The sequence below is a fragment of the Elephas maximus genome, chromosome 8, assembly GCF_024166365.1.
Source record: "Elephas maximus indicus isolate mEleMax1 chromosome 8, mEleMax1 primary haplotype, whole genome shotgun sequence".
Classification (NCBI taxonomy): domain Eukaryota; kingdom Metazoa; phylum Chordata; class Mammalia; order Proboscidea; family Elephantidae; genus Elephas; species Elephas maximus.
Genome location: NC_064826.1, coordinates 106,885,782 through 106,905,685, shown reverse-complemented (window position 1 = coordinate 106,905,685; position 19,904 = coordinate 106,885,782). Strand labels below are relative to the sequence as shown.

The following is a 19,904-nucleotide window of genomic DNA, read 5'->3' as shown; positions in this document are numbered from 1 at the left end:
CGAGTATGAAACCATTAGAAATTGATGGGGGAAACCCAACATTCCAGCAATGCCACACAGATAGATCACTTTCTGTCGTAAGGGGGAAGAGCCTAGTTTTATCCTGGAGCTATCAGGGTGTCACCACCCTAATCTAGTGGTCAATCTTAACATCCCTAATGGTAGGGTAACAAATACGGCATATCTCCTGATATGATCCAGAAGTAGGACTTCTCCGGGACAACTAGTTTGATGTCTGCTGTGTCAAGTTGATTTGACTCATAGTGACCGTATAAGACCAGAGTAGAACTGCCCCGTGGGGTTTCCAAGGCTGTAAATTTTTACAGAAGCAGAGTGCCCCATCTTTCTCCCACAGAGTGGCTGGTTGGTTCAAAATGCTAACCTTTTGGTTAGCAGCTGAGTACTTAACCACTGTGCCACCAGGGCTCCTTTGGTGACAACAGTGTCATGAAAGAAAGGAACAGTTCCAAAATAAAAGAATCCTAAGGGATAAAACAGCCAGACACAGTATTGGTTCCTAGACTGGATTCTGCTTTGGCCCACCCAGCAAAAAAAAGCCAAAAAAAAAAAAAACATTCAGAACAATTGGGGAAACATGACTCTGAATTGGGTATTAAATACAGTTGCTATGTCCCCTTGATTGGCATTTTCCCAGTAACCTGTCTCTTGGTTTTAAATACTTCAAAACATTGTTCAACAAACAATTATTTCTCTCAATACAACATTTTTCAGGTGCTTTTTATATGGAAACCATCCCCAAACTTGATACACCATATTTTTTATAAAATAAGGTACAGGAAAGTCTTCAATTACCCGAAAGCAATTGTTGAGACATCAGGATCATGTGTACAAGATTTGAAAAGTGTGTTCAGTGCCAAGAAAGGGGCTGTGTGTCTCAGAGGTGGCTGGAGCCACAGAGGCACCGCAGCATCATACTCAGGGGAGCCATTCTTAGCCACCGCAGTGAGTGTGTTCCCACAGTGCTGTTCCTATTTGACCCTCATTTTTGCCTAGTGTCGTATATAAGCGCCCCCAAAAGTTAAGAAAGGGCTTCATGGAGAAGGAAGCAGAGCAAATGGGGAAAGCAGTTATAACAGAAAAGAGGATGTTGCTGCACACAAGGCAATTGTTGGTCTACAGCTGTATTGTTTCGTAAACTGGATATCATTGTTAAACATTATACATTGCAACCTGGTAGATGTTACTTATAGATAAAAAAGTTAATTGGTTAGTAGTTTTGAGTTGAAATGTAATCCATTATAGTTTTTCCCGTCTAATACAGAAAAAGGCACAGAAGGTCAGATTTTCTGGAACACATCACAGTAAATACCATTAAGCGGGACATACCTGTAATTATTAATTTTGTTAATGCAATTTGGCTTTGTAGGAAAAGGTTAATTTTTAGAGATGCATACTGAAGTATTCAGGAGTGGGATGTCACGATGTTCATTTTTGTTTTTGTTGTTACGTGTTGTTGTTTACCTTAACATACTTAAGCGTTAAGTATACATAACTGTAGGTTTTTAGGTTTACGGGTTAACCAGATCAGCATTCTCTTTTTAGGGGCTCCTGAGTCATTCAGGCCGTACTTGTTTTTAAACCTTTCATAGAGATTATTTAATTTGAAATTTGTAGGTATTTAACTTTTAACTACCGGTTTTCTGTATTTTAAAGTTTAAGATTTTTGAATACAGAAAACCCAAACTCAGGAAGATGGTAAGCATTTCATATTGAAGGAATTTTTCCCCCCAGGGCTTCCAAATGGGCTACTCTTAGATCTGTCTGACTCACCATCTTTAAAGAATGAATAATGACAGAAGGACTTCTCAAAAAACTTTTAAAAAGTGAGAGATTAAGGACCAAGTTGAAAGAGACGGATACCCCCAGTAGAAGAGTTGGAGAAGGAATAGCCAGCTATTTAAAGAAATTAAAAAAGAAAATGAAAAATAGTAAAAATGGGAGGGTATGTTAAAATAAAAATATTAAGCTAATAATATAAATTGATTTGAAGTTTATGTAATATAGTGCAAATTGGGCAACACCTCTGGCTAGAGAGCTGTAAAAACGGCGTGGCGTTGTCCAACCTCATCGGACTTCAGGAGGCGGAGGAGAGAAAATCAACATCGTCAGCCCAAAGCTGATTGCTATGAGGTGGAGGCCAGACATACCTCCTCTCTCCACCCTTTTTACCAGTTCTGACACCAGCTGTCCCTCCCATGCACTATTCTGGTTCACACAGAACTCACAGACTGTACTCACAGTTACGGGGTGTATTAGGAAAGTAACAGGCTGCAGTTCAGGATCAAGAGCGACTCAGGATACAGTTCTCCCATCAGGACAGCTTCTCGGCCATGCCTGCAGGCAGGCCTCTCTTGGTTCTCTGCCCCTTGGCCTCTCAGCCCTAGGCCCCTGCCCTGCTCAGGCAGATATTACAGAACTCTTTAACTCTGCCAGTAAGTGCCCAGAGGCACCCCATTCTACTGGTAAACCTCGGCCCAGAGTCGCTTAGCTGATTTTCTCTGGATGGGGAGCCTAGCTCAACCAAGTGCCTGGAGGCACCCCACTCCACCGGCAAATGTCCTGCCCAAGGCACTCAGCTCTTTTGGTCCGTGGGTCAGTCAGCACACGCACTGTCGTTGCCTCTCTCTGTGGACTGGGAAGCCCACTGCACCATCTCACCCTGGTCTCCTGGTTCTGCTGCCACTGGACTCTTGCCGTGCTTGCTGTTTCCAGTATCCCCCGGCTCTAGGAGGTTCTCAGTGCAGCAGCCCTGGGCCCAAAGGACACGTTCTGCTCCTGGCTTTTCTTGATGGTAGTGAGGTCCTCTCTTCTGCTCTGGGATTGGCTCTCTTTTTAAGCCTAGCAGAATGGTCAAACTGACCAATACCCTACAAGGGTTCCACAAGTACCTTATTTGCATAGTCCTACCTCTGCAGGGTTCCATGCACCTCATTTGCATCATTAGCATGCTGTCCAATCCCCTTGGTAGGCCACAAGCACATTATTTGCGTAGTCCTGCCGATCATTTTGTGAGAGTTATAAGACTGTGCATGGCTGGAAGGGCCATATTAAGTAATTCACTACACCACAGGGCCGGTCTTCCAAAGATGAAAGAACTCTCAAAAATTCTTATACCCCATTTTGTGGACATTGCCATGGAAAAGGGCTGAAATTGTGTTTATATAATGACAATTTACCCTTAAACACAGCTTCCAGTTTAACTCTGGAGTTTCTGTTTCTGAAAACTGATTGCACATAGATGATTCTTCAAAAGAGTCAAATGCCTAAGGCAGAAGGGACTTACTAAGCTACTTGCTAGGCTATTTGTTTGACTTAAAGGTGATTTTAGGAAAGCAGTTTTCTCAAGGCTCAAGGTTCAAAAGATAACCTCAGGGAGCCAAGATGGCGGAATAGACAGATGCTTCTGTGGAGCCCTGTTTACAACAAAGACCTGAAAAAACAAGTGAAACGAGTATATTTGTGACAAGCTGGGAGTCCTGAGCATCAAAGGCAAGCTTAGACAATGAACGGAGGGGCGGGGGAAGAAGAGGCCATTTAGAAGTGGAGAGGAGTTACCGCGCCTGAATCATGGGGAGCCCTCAGGCGCAATTTCTGGAGTGGCAGCGGCGGCAGCAGCAGGCTGGTACTAGCGTTCAGCCATGGTTTCTTCAGGGAGAAGCAGCCAGCCATGCAGCCCACTCACACCTCTGGAACCTGAAGAGAACAGCGCTCTCGGCAAAAGCTAAGTACTTGCGTGTATTTTACTGCGCTCCCCCACCACCCCCAAGCCGGCTTCAGCGGCTGAATCCCTGGGCCTGAGATAGACCCTGGTGAGCACCTAGAGCCATCCTCCTGCCCTTGGGGAAGGAATAAATTTGCAATTGAGGGGAAAAGATAATTTGCTAGCTCCATTAACCGGGGGAGCTCTGGACAGAAGCGGGTTCTGTCCAGGCATAAACCATCCGTGGACCTTGAGCACCTTTCCCTTCTGCATAGACCTGTGTGGGCCTATTTCGGGAGAATAGGCCCTTGTTGGCAAACTCCAACCATTTCAGCTGTGCAGTGGGGAGGTGGGTGTTTGACGTTTGAAATTGCTTTGCCTATTAAACAAGGTCCTCACCTACCCACATCAGGGACCTAAGGACTGGTAGCTCCACTCAGGTCACCCAGCCACCCGCGACAAGGGTCCAGAGATAACTGGTACCTCCCAGTCCTTACAACCAAAAACTTTGGGTGCCCATGGTTACTCTGCAGAACCCACCCACCAGCATACTCTAGGGAACAGAGACAAGTTTTCCTCAGAGACACGTGGGGGTCAGTTCTTAGCCCCCTGCCTTGTTCAGAGTGTGACCCCCTGCTGCATTCAGATACCGGTATGTACGCCAATCACCCCTGCCCCTCTAATACTGTAGGACAGAGCCTGTACCACACACTTGATATCAGCTACCTGGACATCTGAGCTGAATTCATACAAGAAAACTGAATGGACTCCTAGACTGATATACCTGATAACAGCTCTAGCCAGCTGGGGACAGGACACCAGGGCTCGAAAGGGGAAAATAATCAAGCTAGCTCACTCAGGCAACCCATAGGAGTATACCAGAACAAAACAAAGCAAGCATCTACCACACAGTAAGCAAGCATAAACTAATACAATAACTTACAGATGGCTTGGAGACAAGAGTCAATATCAAGTCACATAAAGAAACAGACCATGATCACCTCAACAGGCTCTCAAAACAAAAAATCCAGGGATCTTATAGATGAAAGTGTATTCCTGGAATTCCCAGATGTACAATACAAAAGCTTAATATACAGAACCCTTCAAGACATCAGGAAGGAAATGAGGCAATACGCAGAACAAGCCAAGGAACACACAGATAAAGCAATTGAAGAAATTAGAAAGATTATTCAGGAACATAATGAAAAGTTTAATACGCTGGAAAAATCCATACACAGACAACAATCAGAAATTTAGAAGATTAACAATAAAATTACAGAAGTAAACAACTCAGTAGAAAGTCAGGGGAGCAGAACTGAGCACGTAGAAGCTAGAATTTCTGAACTCAAAGATAAATCACTTGGCACTAATATATTTGAAGAAAAATCAGATAGAAGAATTAAAAAAAATGAAGAAACCTTAAGAATCATGTGGGACTCTATGAAGAGAAATAACCTACGAGTGATTGGAGTACCAGAATAGGGAGGGATAACAGAAAATACAGAGAAAATTGTTGAAGATTTGTTGGCAGGAAACTTCCCTGATATTGTGAAAGATGAGAAGATATCTATCCAAGATGCTCATCGAACTCTGCATAGGGTAGATCTTAAAAGAAAGTCACCAAGACATATTATAATCAAGCTTGCCAAAACCAAAGATAAAGAGAGAATTATAAGAGCAGCGAGGGATAAACAAAAAGTCACCTACAAAGGAGAGCCAATAAGAATAAGCTCGGACTACTTGGCAGAAACCATGCAGGCAAGAAGGCAATGGGATGACATATTTAAAAAACTGAAGGAACAAAATTGCCTGCCAAGAATCATATATCCATCAAAACTCTCTCTTAAATATGAAGGTGAAATTAAGACATTTCCAGATAAACACAAGTTTAGGGAATTCCTAAAAACCAAACAAAACTACAAGAAATACTAAAGGGAGTTCTTTGGTTAGAAAATCAATAATATCAGGTATCAACCCAAGACTAGAACACTGGGCAGAGCAACCAGAAGTCAACCCAGACAGGGAAATCCAAACAAAACAAAGAAAGATTTTAAAAAAAAGAAAAAGCCCAACAGAGGGTAACGGCGATGTTATTATATAAAACAAGACAACATTAAAATAATAAAGAGGGAATAAGAAATGTAGTCATACACCTTCCACAAGGAAAGGAAGATAGGGCGATACAAAGAAATAAAATTTAGTTTTAAGTTTAGAAAAATAGGGGTAAATAATAACGTAGCCACAAAGAAGACAAACTATCCTACTCATCAAAATAAAATACAGGGGAAAAATACAGACGCAGCAGAAACAAAGTCAACGACAACAAATATGAGGAAAGGACAATATATAAAGCAAATCTACTCAGAACATAAAATCAAGTGGGAAAAAGAAACTATCAACACACAAAAAAAGATATCAAAATGATAGCACTAAATTCATGCCTATCCATAATTACCCTGAATGTAAATGGACTAAATGCACCGATAAAGAGACAGAGAGTGGCAGAGTGGATTAAAAAACAAGATCCATCTATATGCTGCCTACAAGAGACACATCTTAGACATAGAGACACAAACAAACTAAAACTCAAAGGATGGAAAAAAATATATCAAGCAAACAACAATCAAAAAAGAGCAAGAGTGGCAATATTAATTTCTGACAAAATAGACTTTAAAGTTAAATCCATCAAAGGATGAGGAAGGATACTATATAATGATTAAAGGAACAGTACACAAAGAAGATATAACCATATTAAATATTTATGCACCCAATGACAAGGCTGCAAAATACATAAAACAAACTCTGCCAGCATTGAAAAGTGAGATAGACAGCTCCACAATAATAGTAGGAGACTTCAACACACCACTTTCGGGGAAGGACAGGACATCCAGAAAGAAGCTCAGTAAAGACACGGAAGATTTAAATGCCACAATCAACAAACTTGACCTCGTAGACATACACAGAACACTGCACCCCACAGCAACCAAGTATACCTTCTTTTCTAGTGCACATGGAACATTCTCTAGAATAGACGACATATTAGGTCATAAAGCAAGCCTTAGCAAAATCCAAAACATTGAAATACTACAAAGCATCTTTTCTGACCATAAGGCCATAAAAGTGGAAATCAGTAACAGGAGAAGCAGGGGAAAAAAATCAAACACTTGGAAACTGAACAATACCCTGCTCAAAAAAGACTGGATTATAGAAGACGTTAAGGATGGAATAAAGAAATTCAGAGAATCCAGTGAGAATGGAAACACTTCCTAACAGAACCTTTGGGACACAGCAAAAGTGGAGCTCAGAGGCCAATTTATATCAATAAATACACACATCCAAAAAGAAGAAAGAGCCAAAATCAAAGAATTATCCCTAGAACTTGAACAAATAGAAAGAGCAACAAAAGAAACCCACAGGCACCAGAAGAAAACAAATAATGAAAATTAAAGCTGAACTAAATGAAATAGAAAACAGAAAAACAATTGAAAGAATTAACATGACCAAAAGCTGGTTTTTTGAAAAAATCAACAAAATTGATAAACCACTGGCCAAACTGACAAAAACAGGAGAGGAAGCAAATAACCCGAATAAGGAATGAGATGGGCGATATTATAACAGACCCAACTGAGATGAAAAGAATCATATCAGATTACCATGAAAAGCTATACTCAAACAAATTTGAAAACCTAGAAGAAATGGATGAATTCCTAGAAACACACTACCTACCTAAACTAAAACAAACAGAGGGTAGAACAACTAAATAGACCCATAACAAAAGAAGAGATTGAAAAGGTAATCAAAAAACTCCCAAGAAGAAAAGGTCCAGGTCCAGATGGCTTCACTGCAGAGTTCTACCAAACTTTCAGAGAAGAGTTAACACCACTACTACTAAAGGTATTTCAGAGAATAGAAAAGGATGGAATACTACCAAACTCATTCTATGAAGCCAGCATATCCCTGATACCAAAACCAGGTAAAGACACCACAAGAAAAGAAAATTATAGACCTGTATCCCTCGTGAAGGTAGACGCAAAAATCCTCAACAAAATTCTAGCCAATAGAATTCAACAACATATCAAAAAAATAATTCACCATGACCAAGTGGGATTCATACCAGCTATCCAGGGATGGCTCAACATTAGAAAAACAATTAACGTAATCCACCCACATAAATAAAACAGAAGGCAAGAATCACATGATTTTATCAATTGATGCAGAAAAGGCATTTGACAAAGTTCAACACTCATTCATGATAAAAACTCTCAGCAAAATAGGAATAGAAGGAAAATTCCTCAACAGAATAAAGGGCATTTAAACAAAGCCGACAGCCAACATCACCCTAAATGGAGAGAGCCTGAAAACATTCCCTTTGAGATCGGGAACCAGACAAGGATGCCCTTTATCACCACTCTTACTCAACATTGTGCTGGAGGTCCTAGCCAGAGCAGTTAGGCTAGATAAAGAAATAAAGGGCATCCAGATTGGCAAGGAGGAAGTAAAAGTATCTGTATTTGAAGATGACATGACCTTATACACAGAAAATGCTAAGAAATCCTCCAGAAAACTACTGAAACTGATAGAAGAGTTCAGCAGAGTATCGGGATTCAAGATAAACATACAAAAATCAGTCGGATTCCTCTGTGCCAACAAAAAGAACATCGAAGAGGAAATCACCAAGTGAATGCCATTTACATTAGCCCCCAAGATAATAAAATACTTAGGAATAAATCTTACCAGAGATGTAAAAGACTTATACAAAGAAAACTACGGTACACTTCTGTAAAAACCAAAAGAGACTTACGGAAGCGGAAGAACATACCTTCCTCATGGATAGGAAGACTTAACACTATAAAAATGTCTATTCTACCAAAAGCGCTCTATATATTTAATGCAATTCCGATCCAAATCCCAATGACATTTTTTAATGAGATGGAGTGAGATGGAGAAACAAATCACCAACTTCATATGGAAGGGAAAGAGGCCCCGGATAAATAAGGCATTACTGAAAAAGAGCAAAGTTGGGAGGCCTTGCTTTACCTGATTTTAGAACCTGTTATACCACCGCAGTAGTCAAAACAGCCTGGTTCTGGTACAACAACAGATACATGGACCAATGGAACAGAATTGAGAATCCAGACATAAATCCATCCACATATGAGCAGTTGATATTTGACAAAGGCCCCAAAACACTTAAATGGGGAAAAGACAGTCTTTTTAACAAATGGTGCTGGCATAACTGGATGTTGTTGTTGTTAGGTGCCGTCTAGTTGGTTCCGACTCATAGCGACCCTGTGCACAACAGAACGAAACACTGCCTGGTCCTGTGCCATCCTTACAATCGTTGTTATGCTTGAGCTCATTGTTGCAGCCACTGTGTCAGTCTACCTCGTTGAAGGTCTTCCTCTTTTCCGCTGATCCTGTACTCTGCCAAGCATGATGTCCTTCTGCAGGGACTGATCCCTCCTGACAAAATGTCCAAAGTATGTAAGACGCAGTTTTGCCATCCTTGCCTCTAAGGAGCATTCTGGCCACACTTCTTCCAAGACACATTTGTTCGTTCTTTTGGCAGTCCAACACCACAATTCAAAAGTGTCAACTCTTCTTCGGTCTTCCTTATTCATGGTCCAGCTTTTACATGCACATGATGTGGTTGAAAATACCATGGCTTGGGTCAGGTGCACCTTAGTCTTCAGGGTGACAACTTTGCTCTTCACAGCTTTGAAGAGGTCCTTTGCAGCAGATTTACCCAATGCAATGCGTTTTTGGATTTCTTGACTGCTGCTTCCATGGGTGTTGATTGTGGATCCAAGTAAAATGAAATCGTTGACAACTTCAATCTTTTCTCCGCTTATCATGATGTTGCTCATTGGTCTAGTTGTAAGGATTGTTGTTTTCTTTATGTTGAAGTGCAATCCATACTGAAGGCTGTGGTCTTCGATCTTCATTAGTAAGTGCTTCAGGTCCTCTTCACTTTCAGCAAGCAAGAATGTGTCATCTGCATAATGCAGGTTTTTAATGAGTCTTCCTCCAATCCTGATGCCCCGTTCTTCTTCATATAGTCCAGCTTCTCGTATTATTTGCTCAGCATACAGATTAAATAGGTATCATGAAAGAATGCAACCCTGACGCACACCTTTCCTGACTTTAAACCAATCAGTATCCCCTTGTTCTGTCCCAACAACTGCCTCTTGATCTATGTATAGGTTCCTCATGAACACAATTAAGTGTCTGGAATTCCCGTTCTTCGCAATGTTATCCATAGTTTGTTATGATCCACACAGTCAAATGCCTTTGCATAGTCAATAAAACACAGGTAAACATCCTTCTGGTGTTCTTTGCTTTCAGCCAGGATCCATCTGACATCAGCAATGATACCACTGGTTCCATGTCCTTTTCTGAAACTGGCCTGAATTTCTGGCAGTTCCCTGTTGCTATACTGCTGCAGCCGTTTTTGAATGATCTTCAGCAGAATTTTGCTAGCGTGTGATGTTAATGATATTGTTCTATAATTTCCACATTCGGTTGGATCACCTTTCTTGGGAATAGGCATAAATATGGATCTCCTCCAGGCAGTTGGCCAGGAAGCTGTCTTCCATATTTCTTGGCATAGACGAGTGAGCAACTCCCGTGCTGCATCTGTTTGTTGAAACATCTCAATTGATATTCCATCAATTCCTGGAGCCTTGTTTTTCGCCAGTGCCTTCAGAGCAGCTTGTTGGACTTCTTTCTTCAGTACCATCGGTTCCTGATCATATGCCACCTCTTGAAATGGTTGAATATCGACTAATTCTTTTTGGAATAATGACTCCGTGTATTCCTTCCATCTTCTTTTGATGCTTCCTGCGTCCTTTAATATTTTCCCCATGGAATCCTTCACTATTGCAACTCGAGGCTTCAATTTTTTCTTCAGCTTTTCCAGCTCGAGAAACACCGAGCGTGTTCTTCCCTTTTGCTTTCCCATCTCCAGCTCTTTGCACATGTCATTATAATACTTTATTTTGTCTTCTTGAGAGGCCCTTTGAAATCTTCTGTTCAGTTCTTTTATTTCATCAATTCTTCCTTTTGCTTTAGCTGCTCGACTTTCAAGAGCAAGTTTCAGAGTCTCCTCTGACATCCATCTTGGTCTTTTCTTTCTTTCCTGTGTTTTCAGCGACCTCTTGTTTTCTTCATGGATGATGTCCTTGATGTCATTCCACAACTCGTCTGGTCTTCGGTCACTAGTGTTCATTGCATCAAATCTGTTCTTCAGATGGTCTCTAAATTCAGGTGGGATATACTCAAGGTCATATTTTGGCTCTCGTGGACTTCCTCTGATTATCTTCAGTTTCAGCTTGAACTTGCATATGAGCAATTGATGGTCTGTCAGTTTGTCATACTGTGGGGGCTTGTGTGTTGCTGTGATGCTGGAAGCTATGCCACCGGTATTCAGATACCAGCAGGGTCACCCATGGAGGACAGGTTTCAGCTGAGCTTCCAGACAAAGACGGACTAGGAAGAAGGACCCAGCAGTCTACTCCTGAAAAGCATTGGCCAGTGAAAACCTTATGAAAAGGAGCAGAACATTGTCTGATATAGTGCTGGAAGATGAGCCGCCCAGGTTGAAAGACACTCAAAAGATGACTGGGGAAGAGCTGCCTCCTCAAAGTAGAAAAAAAAAAAGTAGAGTCGACCTTAATGACCTGGATGGAGTAAAGCTTTCAGGACCTTCATTTGCTGATGTGGCATGACTCAAAATGAGAAGAAAAAGCTGCAAACATCCATTAGTAATCAGAACCTGGAATGTACGAAGTATCAATTTAGGAAAACTGGAAATCGTCAAAAATGAAATGGAATGCATAAACATCCATATCCTAGGCATTAATGAGCTGAAATGGACTGGTATTGGGCATTTTGAATTGGACAATCATATAGTCTACTATGCTGGGAATGACAGCTCAAAGAGGAATGGTGTTGCATTCATCGTCAAAAAAAAAACGTTTCAAGATCTATCCTGATGTACAACGCTGTCAGTGATAGGATAATATTCATACACCTACAAGGAAGACCAGTTAATACGACTATTGTTTAAATTTATACACCAACGACTAGGGCCAAAGATGAAGAAATAGAAGATTTTTTTCAGCTGCTGCAGTCTGAAATTGATCGAACATGCAATCAAGATGCATTGATAATTACTGGTGATTGGAATGTGGAAGTTGGAAACAAAGAAGAAGGATCGGTAGTTGGAAAATATGGCCTTGGTGATAGAAACAATGCCAGAGATCAAATGATAGAATTTTGCAAGACCAACGACTTCTTCATTGCCAATACCTTCTTTCGCCAACATAAACAGCGACTGTACACATGGACCTCGCCAGATGGAACACACAGAAATCAAATTGACTACATCTGTGGAAAGAGACGATGGAAAAGCTCAATATCATCAGTCAGAACACGGCCAGGGGCCAACTGTGGCCTAACTGGATATCCATCTGTGAAAAAATGAAACAAGACCCGTACCTCACTCCATGCACAAAAACTAACTCACAATGGATCAGAGACCTAAATGTAAAATCTAAAACGATAAAGATCATGGAAGAAAACATAGGGACAATGTTAGGAGCCCTAATACATGGCATAAACAGTATACAAAACATTATAAAGAATGTAGAAGAAAAACTAGGTAACTGGGAGCTCCTAAAAATCAAACATGCTCATCCAAAGACTTCACCAAAAGAGTAAAAAGACTACCTACAGACTGGGAAAAAGTTTTTAGCTATGACATTTCTGATTAGTGCCTGATGTCTAAAATCTACATGATACTGCAAAAAGTCAACTGCAAAAAGACAAATAACCCAATTAAAAAATGGGTGGAAGATATGAATAGACACTTCACTAAAGAAGACATTCAGGCAGCTAACAGATACATGAGGAAAGGTTCACGATCATTAGCCTTTAGAGAAATGCAGATCAAAACTACAATGAGATTTCATGTCACTCCAGCAAGGCTGGCATTAATCCAAAAAACACAAAATAATAAATGTTGGAGAGGCTGTGGAGAGATTGGAACACTTCTACACTGCTGGTGGGAGGGTCAAATGGTACAACCACTTTGGAAATTGATTTGGCGCTTCCTTAAAAAGCTAGAAATAAAACTACCATACGATCCAGCAATCCCACTCCTTGGAATATATCCTAGAGAAATAAGAGCCTTTACATGAACAGATATATGCACACCCATATTTATTGCAGCACTGTTTACAATAGCAAAAGGATGGAAGCAACCAAGGTGCCCGTCAACAGATGAATTGATAAATAAATTATGGTATATTCACACAATGGAATAGTACGCATCGATAAAGAACAGTGAGGAATCTGTGAAACATTTCATAACATGGAGGAACCTGGAAGGCATGCTGAGTGAAATTAGTCAGTTGCAAAAGGACAAATATTGTATAAGACCACTATTATAAGATCTTGAGAAATAGTTTAAACTGAGAAGAAAACATTCGTTTGTGGTTAGGAGAGCGGGGAGGGAGGGAGGGCGGGAGGGTGGGAGAGCGGCATTCACTAATTAGATAGTAGATAAGAACTACTTCAGGTGAAGGGAAAGACAGCACACAATAAAGGGGAGGTCAGCACAATTGGACTAAACCAAAAGCAAAGAAGTTTCCTGAGTAAACTGAGTGCTTCGAAGGCCAGCGTAGCAGGGACAGGGGTCTGGGGACCATGGTTTCAGGGGACTTCTAAGTCAATTGGCATAATAAAATCTATTAAGAAAACATTCTGCATCCCACTTTGAAGAGTGGCACCTGGGGTCTTAAACACTAGCAAGCAGCCATCTAAGATGCATCAATTGGTCTCAACCCACCGGAATCAAAGGAGAATGAAGAACACCAAAGACACAAGGCAATTACGAGCCCAAGAGACAGAAAGGGCCACATGAACCAGAGACTGCATCATCGTGAGACGAGAAGAATTAGATGGTGCCTGGCTACAACCGATGAGTGCCCTGACAGGGAACACAACAGAGAACCCCTGAGGGAGCAGGAGAGCAGTGGGTTGCAGACCTCAAATTCTCATAAAAAGACCAGACTTAATGGTGTGACTGAGACCAGAAGGACCCTGGTGGTCATAGCCCCCAGACCTTCTGTTGCCCCAAGACAGGAACCATTCCCGAATCCAACTCGTCAGACATGGAGTGGACTGGACAATGGGTTGGAGAGGGATGCTGGTGAGGAGTGAGCTTCTTGGATCAGGTGGACACTTGAGACTATGTTGGCATCTCCTGCTGGAGGGGAGATGAGAAGGTGGAGGGGGTTAGAAGCTGGCGAAATGGACATGAAAAGAGAGAGTGGAGGGAAAGAGCGGGCTCTCTCATTGGGGGAAGAGTAATTGGGAGTGTGTAGCAAGGTGTATATGGGTTTTTGTGTGAGAGACTGACTTGATTTGTAAACTTTCACTTAAAGCACAATAAAAATTATAACAAAAAAAGTTATCCTCAGGGCCATGGCCTGGGTGGGTCACCATAACTCCCTGGACCCCAAAAATCTGGATTCCAGGAGAATGAAAACTGTTTCTCAGATATTAGATGAAGATTGTTGGGAACTTCCATCTGAACATTAAAGAAATGTTTTGCTTTCTCTGCCATCATATAATCTCTTTCAGTACTTTTTCCTATAATATACTTAAGTATATATCTATACTAATTCATTTTTTACCTTGCAACCACATTGACTTCTTGATCCCGGGAATAAGATTGTGTTCCCTTTAGAAGCCTTATAGGTCAACCCACAAAGATTTTCAGATGACAGTCCCTCTCTAGTTCACTTGAAGACCTGGGTCTGTTCTTTATCTGTAGTAGGGAAGTTGGCCAGGTGATAAACTATGCCCACCGTGCACATTGGAGTCCCTAGGTGGCGTACATTGTCAGCACACTTGGCTGCTATCCAAAAAGTCAGAGGTTCAAATCTTCCCAAAAGCACCTTGGAAGAAAGGCCAGGCAGTCCAGAAAATCAGCCTCTGGAAACCGTATGGGGCACAGTTTCCTCTGACACATACGGTGTCAGCATGACTTGGAATCGATTCCACAGCAACTGGAAAATGCTGTACTTGATACGCTGCCGTTTGTCACATTTCTAAATTGTTCCTTAACTGGTTGGCTGGTCAGTTGGATGGTAGTTCACTGAGAGCAATTGAAAAATTGTGAGAAATAGTGAAATTAGGAAGAAGAGGGTGTACATTCCAAAAAAATCATTTAATTTAGGGTAAGTTAGGAGGATATAATTATGTAAGAATTAAGAAGAAAAGGATTCAAGTTAGCTTAAGATACGAAGGAGGATAAATACAAATATAAAATGAATGAACGTTAGGTGGGAATGAAGAGATAAATAGCTGCCATTGAGTTGATTCCAACTTGTGTAAACCGTACATACAACAGTGTGAAACATTGCCCAGTCCTGTGCCATCCTCACAACCTCAGGCATATTTGAGTTCGTTGTTTTGGCTATTGTGCCAGTCCATCTCACCAGAGTTTTCCCTTATCCTCTGGAATGGATTGAGTCGTGTCCCCCAAAAATATATGTCAACTTGGTTAGGCCGTGTGTGATGTTTCTATGTGGTATAAATCATAATCTCTGCTGTGGTTAAAGAGGATTAGGGTGAGATGTAACACCTGAATCCTCTTAAAGGTGTGGCCTGTACCACCTTTTATCTTAAAAGAGATAAAAGGAAAGGGAAGCAAACAGAGAGTTGGGACCTCATACCACCAAGAAAGCAGCACTGGGAACAGAATGTATCCTTTGGACCCGGAGTCCCTGATCCTGAGAAGCTCTTCAACCAGGGGAAGATGGAGGACAAGGACCTTCCTCCAGAGCCGACAGAGAGAGAGAGCCTTCCCCTGGAACCGATGTCTTGAATTTGGACTTTGAGCCTACTTTACTGTGAGGAAATAAACTTGTCTTTGTTAAAGCCATCCGCTTGTGGTATTTCTGTTACAGCAGCACTAGATGACTAAGACACCCTCATTGGCCCTCTGCTTTACCAAACATGATATTCTCCTCCAGCAGTTGAGCCCTCCTGATGATACGTCTAAAGCAAACGAGTCAGACAGTGCTCTTTTGTTATACATAGGCTTTCATCAGCTAATTTTTGGACGTAGGTCTCCAGGAGTTTCTTCCTAGCCTGGCTTAGTCTGGAAGCTCTGGGAAGACCTGTTTACTGTGGGTGACCCTGCTGGCATTTGAAATACTGGTGGCATAGCTTCCAGCATCATAACATCATGCAATCCACCACAAAATGTCAAACTGCCAGGCATGTCTTGGGGGAATGAGTAGGAAGTGGTGTATCTTCCCGCGTCTTAAAAAAAAACCAAAACCATTGCCATCAAGTTGATTCCGACTCATAGCGACCCTATGGGACAGAGTAGAACTGCCCCATAGGGTTTCCAGGGAGTGGTTGGTGGATTTGAACTGCCGACATTTTGGTTAGCAGCCAAACTCCACCACTCACCATCAGGGTTTCCTCCCTAGTCTAAGAGGTATTGAATTGCTGCACCAGAACAATTAGCAAGATAAATATGTTTAAATATGTTTCAAGTTTTTTCCATACTGCATTCTCTTTGTTTTTTCATTTTTAAGAAATATATATGTAATTCTTCTGATGTTGTTCCTTTGCAGCCATGTGGTTTATGTAGGAGATTTCTCATGTAATTGTAAGATAATATCCCAAAGGTAAAAAAAAAAAAAAGTAACAATAATAATGCTTTTCTTTTGGGTTGGGGGAACTATTCCAGGCATAGCCCTGTTGTACCTGCAGCTGTACCGGGTCACATGTGATCAGACCTATCTGCTGCGGTCCCTGGATTATGTGAAGAGGACACTTCGCAATTTGAATGGCCGCAGGGTCACCTTCCTCTGTGGAGATGCTGGGCCCCTTGCGGTAGGAGCTGTGGTGTACCATAAACTCAAAAGTGATTGCGAATCCCAGGAATGCATCGCAAAGTAAGTTTTGAAGATTGAAAATATTTTTTCCAAATTCTAAATTGAAGCTCTTGCTATAAACAGATATTCAAAAGAGGAATTATTTTTAATTTACCCACTGTTGAAAGCAGGTCCGTCCAAGAAGTGAAGAGGTTTGTGTATTATTCTGAGCATAGTGGTGGCATCAGATATGCTCCTTTCATATTGAAGTGTGTGTGTGCCTAATTTTTTGCAGGAATAAATGTGTTCTCTTGAGCTAACTTTAATAATTTTTACTAAGTAATTTTCTATTGCTTGCTTTTGATGCAGGGAAATTAGCTTACGTGTCTTACTGTTGCTGTCACATCAATTCTGACTCATAGGGACCCTACGGGACAAAGAAGAACTGCCTCATAGGGTTTTCAAGGAGCGGCTGGTAGATTCGAATGGCTGACCTTTTGGTTAGCAGCCGAGCTCTTAACCACTGACTGTGCCATCAGGGCTCCTTACATACCTTGTATCCACAATCATAGCTAACCTTAGAATCAACCTTTAAGTAACTGATTAGATACACTAATTATGAACAATTTAGGAATATAGTGAACTTTTATTGCACCTGTTGGTTTATATTCCTTCATAATAAGCAGAAATTAGGGCTCACTCCCAGGATCTGGTAGAGTATCTGGCACAATGTAGTTGGTTAATATTTGTTGAAAGACAGAATGAGTCAGGCCAGTGCCCAAGCACTGGCTGTATTTTAGTAGCATTGCCATTTAGATTATGAGTCACTATTTTCTCATTCTGGATTTCAAAATGGGATGTCTTTTCTTACATGGTTTAGAACATATATAAATGTAGAAATATTGAACAGAAAGGTGTCTGTTCTTAATTTTGATATCTGAGAGAAGAATTAGTGAAGTGGAGAAGACTTTGTTGTTGTTTTCTAATTTTTGTTTTTTTTTTTGAAGTAGTAGTTCTTAAAGATCCGTGCTAGGTTACTTCCTGTTTCGGGAAGTGGTATTTTAGGCATTCTCTGAGAAAACAGAATTCTCTTGTTGGTTAGACTTTTGCAGCTCCAGAGAAGCGTTGTGTGTGGAGATTCAGACCTTCCTGACGAGCTGCTTTACGGACGGGCAGGTTATCTGTATGCCTTACTATACCTGAACACGGAGATTGGCCCAGGCACCGTGTGTGAGTCAGCCATTAAAGAGGTACTAAAACGTTACTGACAGCTGCTGGCATATTCTCTCAGCTCCACCTTTTGAACCTGTGTGTTACCATAGCGTTATATTAGTGACTGAACTCTGCTTCTAGGTAGGATGAATTTTTTGAAAGCATCTCATAACGATTTGGAAAATGGCTCCTGTTTTTCCTTCAAGGAAAGATTTTTAAATTCTATACTTTTCTTCAGCCTGTATTGGTTTAGGTGTTTTTACTGGAGCCAAACAGCAGCAGCTTCAGAATGAGACAATGTTTATTTCTCTTTCTTGAGCTATCTGAACTGGTAGGCAATTCAGGGGAATGTAGCCAGGGACCATGACCAGGGACCTGGGTTCTTTTGTTTTGTCATACCCGAGGGGCATGCCCTTATCTGCATGGTAAGAGCTAGTTTAGCACCAGCAGCCTATGGGGAAGGGAAACAGGAAGTGGAGGATAAGCAGCTTCCTGTATAAGGATACAACCTAGAAGACACCCACATCACTTCTCACGGCACATTGCCAGAATGCTGTTAAAAGGCTGTGTCTGGCTGGCTCTAGCTAAGAGGCCAGATGCACAGCTGAAACCTGAAGGTACTATTACCAAAATGATGCGGGGCAGATGGACATAAGGAAGCAATTAGTGTCTGTGCAACATAGCCATTCCAGACAGGATGGTCTTCTGATCTAAAATTTTTCACACCACAACAGATCTCATTTTTGCATCTTTCATGAATAAAGCCACAGTTCCTCCAGCTTTTCCTGGGACATGCATTTGCCAGTCTTTTGGGGGAAAACATTGCTGTTACAGTAGCAACTAAGTGATCTAGAACAGTCTCTGTCATAATAAGAATACCCTAAAGAAGCATTTTAGAGTAAATTTTTCTAAATTCTAGTAAACTGTTTATAAACTGGATTTCTCAGTAAGGCTTGTTTTTTGACTCTGAGATTGCCTTCTGATTTCTGTCTGCCTATACTTATTAATTTACAAATTAAAAATAAGTAAGGTAGCTACTAATTTCGTAAAGAGTTTTAGATTACATAATCAACATATATAGAGAGAGACATCTGTCAGTGTTAGACTACAGAAGGATGCATGTATGATTTTTAGGTTTATGCTGTCTCATTATCTCTGTAGGTAGTCAGTGCTATTATTGAGTCTGGTAAGACTCTGTCCAGGGAAGAGAGAAAAGCTGAGCGCTGTCCCCTGTTGTATCAATGGCACAGGAAGCAGTATGTCGGAGCAGCCCATGGCATGGCTGGAATCTACTACATGTTAATGCAGGTAAGTAAAAATATTCTGAAATACTAATAAAGTGACCACATTGCAATATGTCAGATCACATATGAAGTGGGAAGTGAAATTCTCAGTAAGCAGGCTGAAATTAAATAGGGGCGTCCTTCTGAGTCGTAGATATTGGAGCTCCGCTTCACGAATCGTGAGCAGTGAATTCCTGAGAGCATATTTGTATGCAGTTTTATACCAGATTAGCGATCCATTGCCCACACTTTTCACTTATCTTCTGTCTGTCTCCTTGGGCTCATTGAAGTGGGAACTCTTTTAATGGGGGAAAGCCTTCGGGGAGCAGGAAGGGCCTCTGCACCCCAGACTGGGGCAGAGCCTTTTTCATATGCCGATGCTCCAACTTGCTACCAACTGTGTTCTAAATTTTTAACTAGTTTATTGTTGTGGTTGTGATTGTCCCCCAGTTGTCCCTTACACCTGTGGAATTAAGTACTGACTCTTCTGTCAGACAGAGTGCCCCCTCAAATACTGCCTCCACCTACCCTTCAGCCTTGTGGCCTCTGGGTCCCTTCCCATCCGTGTACGCAGGCTGTTTTTGTTTGTTTTAGTTAAGCCTTTCTTTATTCTTTATTTTACCACACCCATAAGAGAGTAATTAATTAACTTGCTCAAAGTCACAAAGCTAATAAGTCAAGGAACATGGATTAGAATTCAGATCTCTACCACTAAAGAGCTCACATTTACCTTTCTTTCAATTTTACTTCAAATTCCTTTTTTTGGGGGGGGGTATACTGCATCATGCT

General features: G+C 41.3%; 1 protein-coding gene across 1 annotated transcript in view; it reads left to right on the top strand.

Moving 5' to 3' along the window:
• Positions 1-19,904, top strand: part of LANCL2 (LanC like glutathione S-transferase 2) — a 65,586-nt gene that overhangs the window by 25,648 nt on the left and 20,034 nt on the right. Inside the window, exons 3-5 of the mRNA XM_049893452.1 lie at positions 16,494-16,701; positions 17,723-17,870; positions 18,994-19,140. Coding sequence (XP_049749409.1) covers positions 16,494-16,701; positions 17,723-17,870; positions 18,994-19,140 — 503 coding nt within the window. The remainder of the gene's footprint in view (positions 1-16,493; positions 16,702-17,722; positions 17,871-18,993; positions 19,141-19,904) is intronic.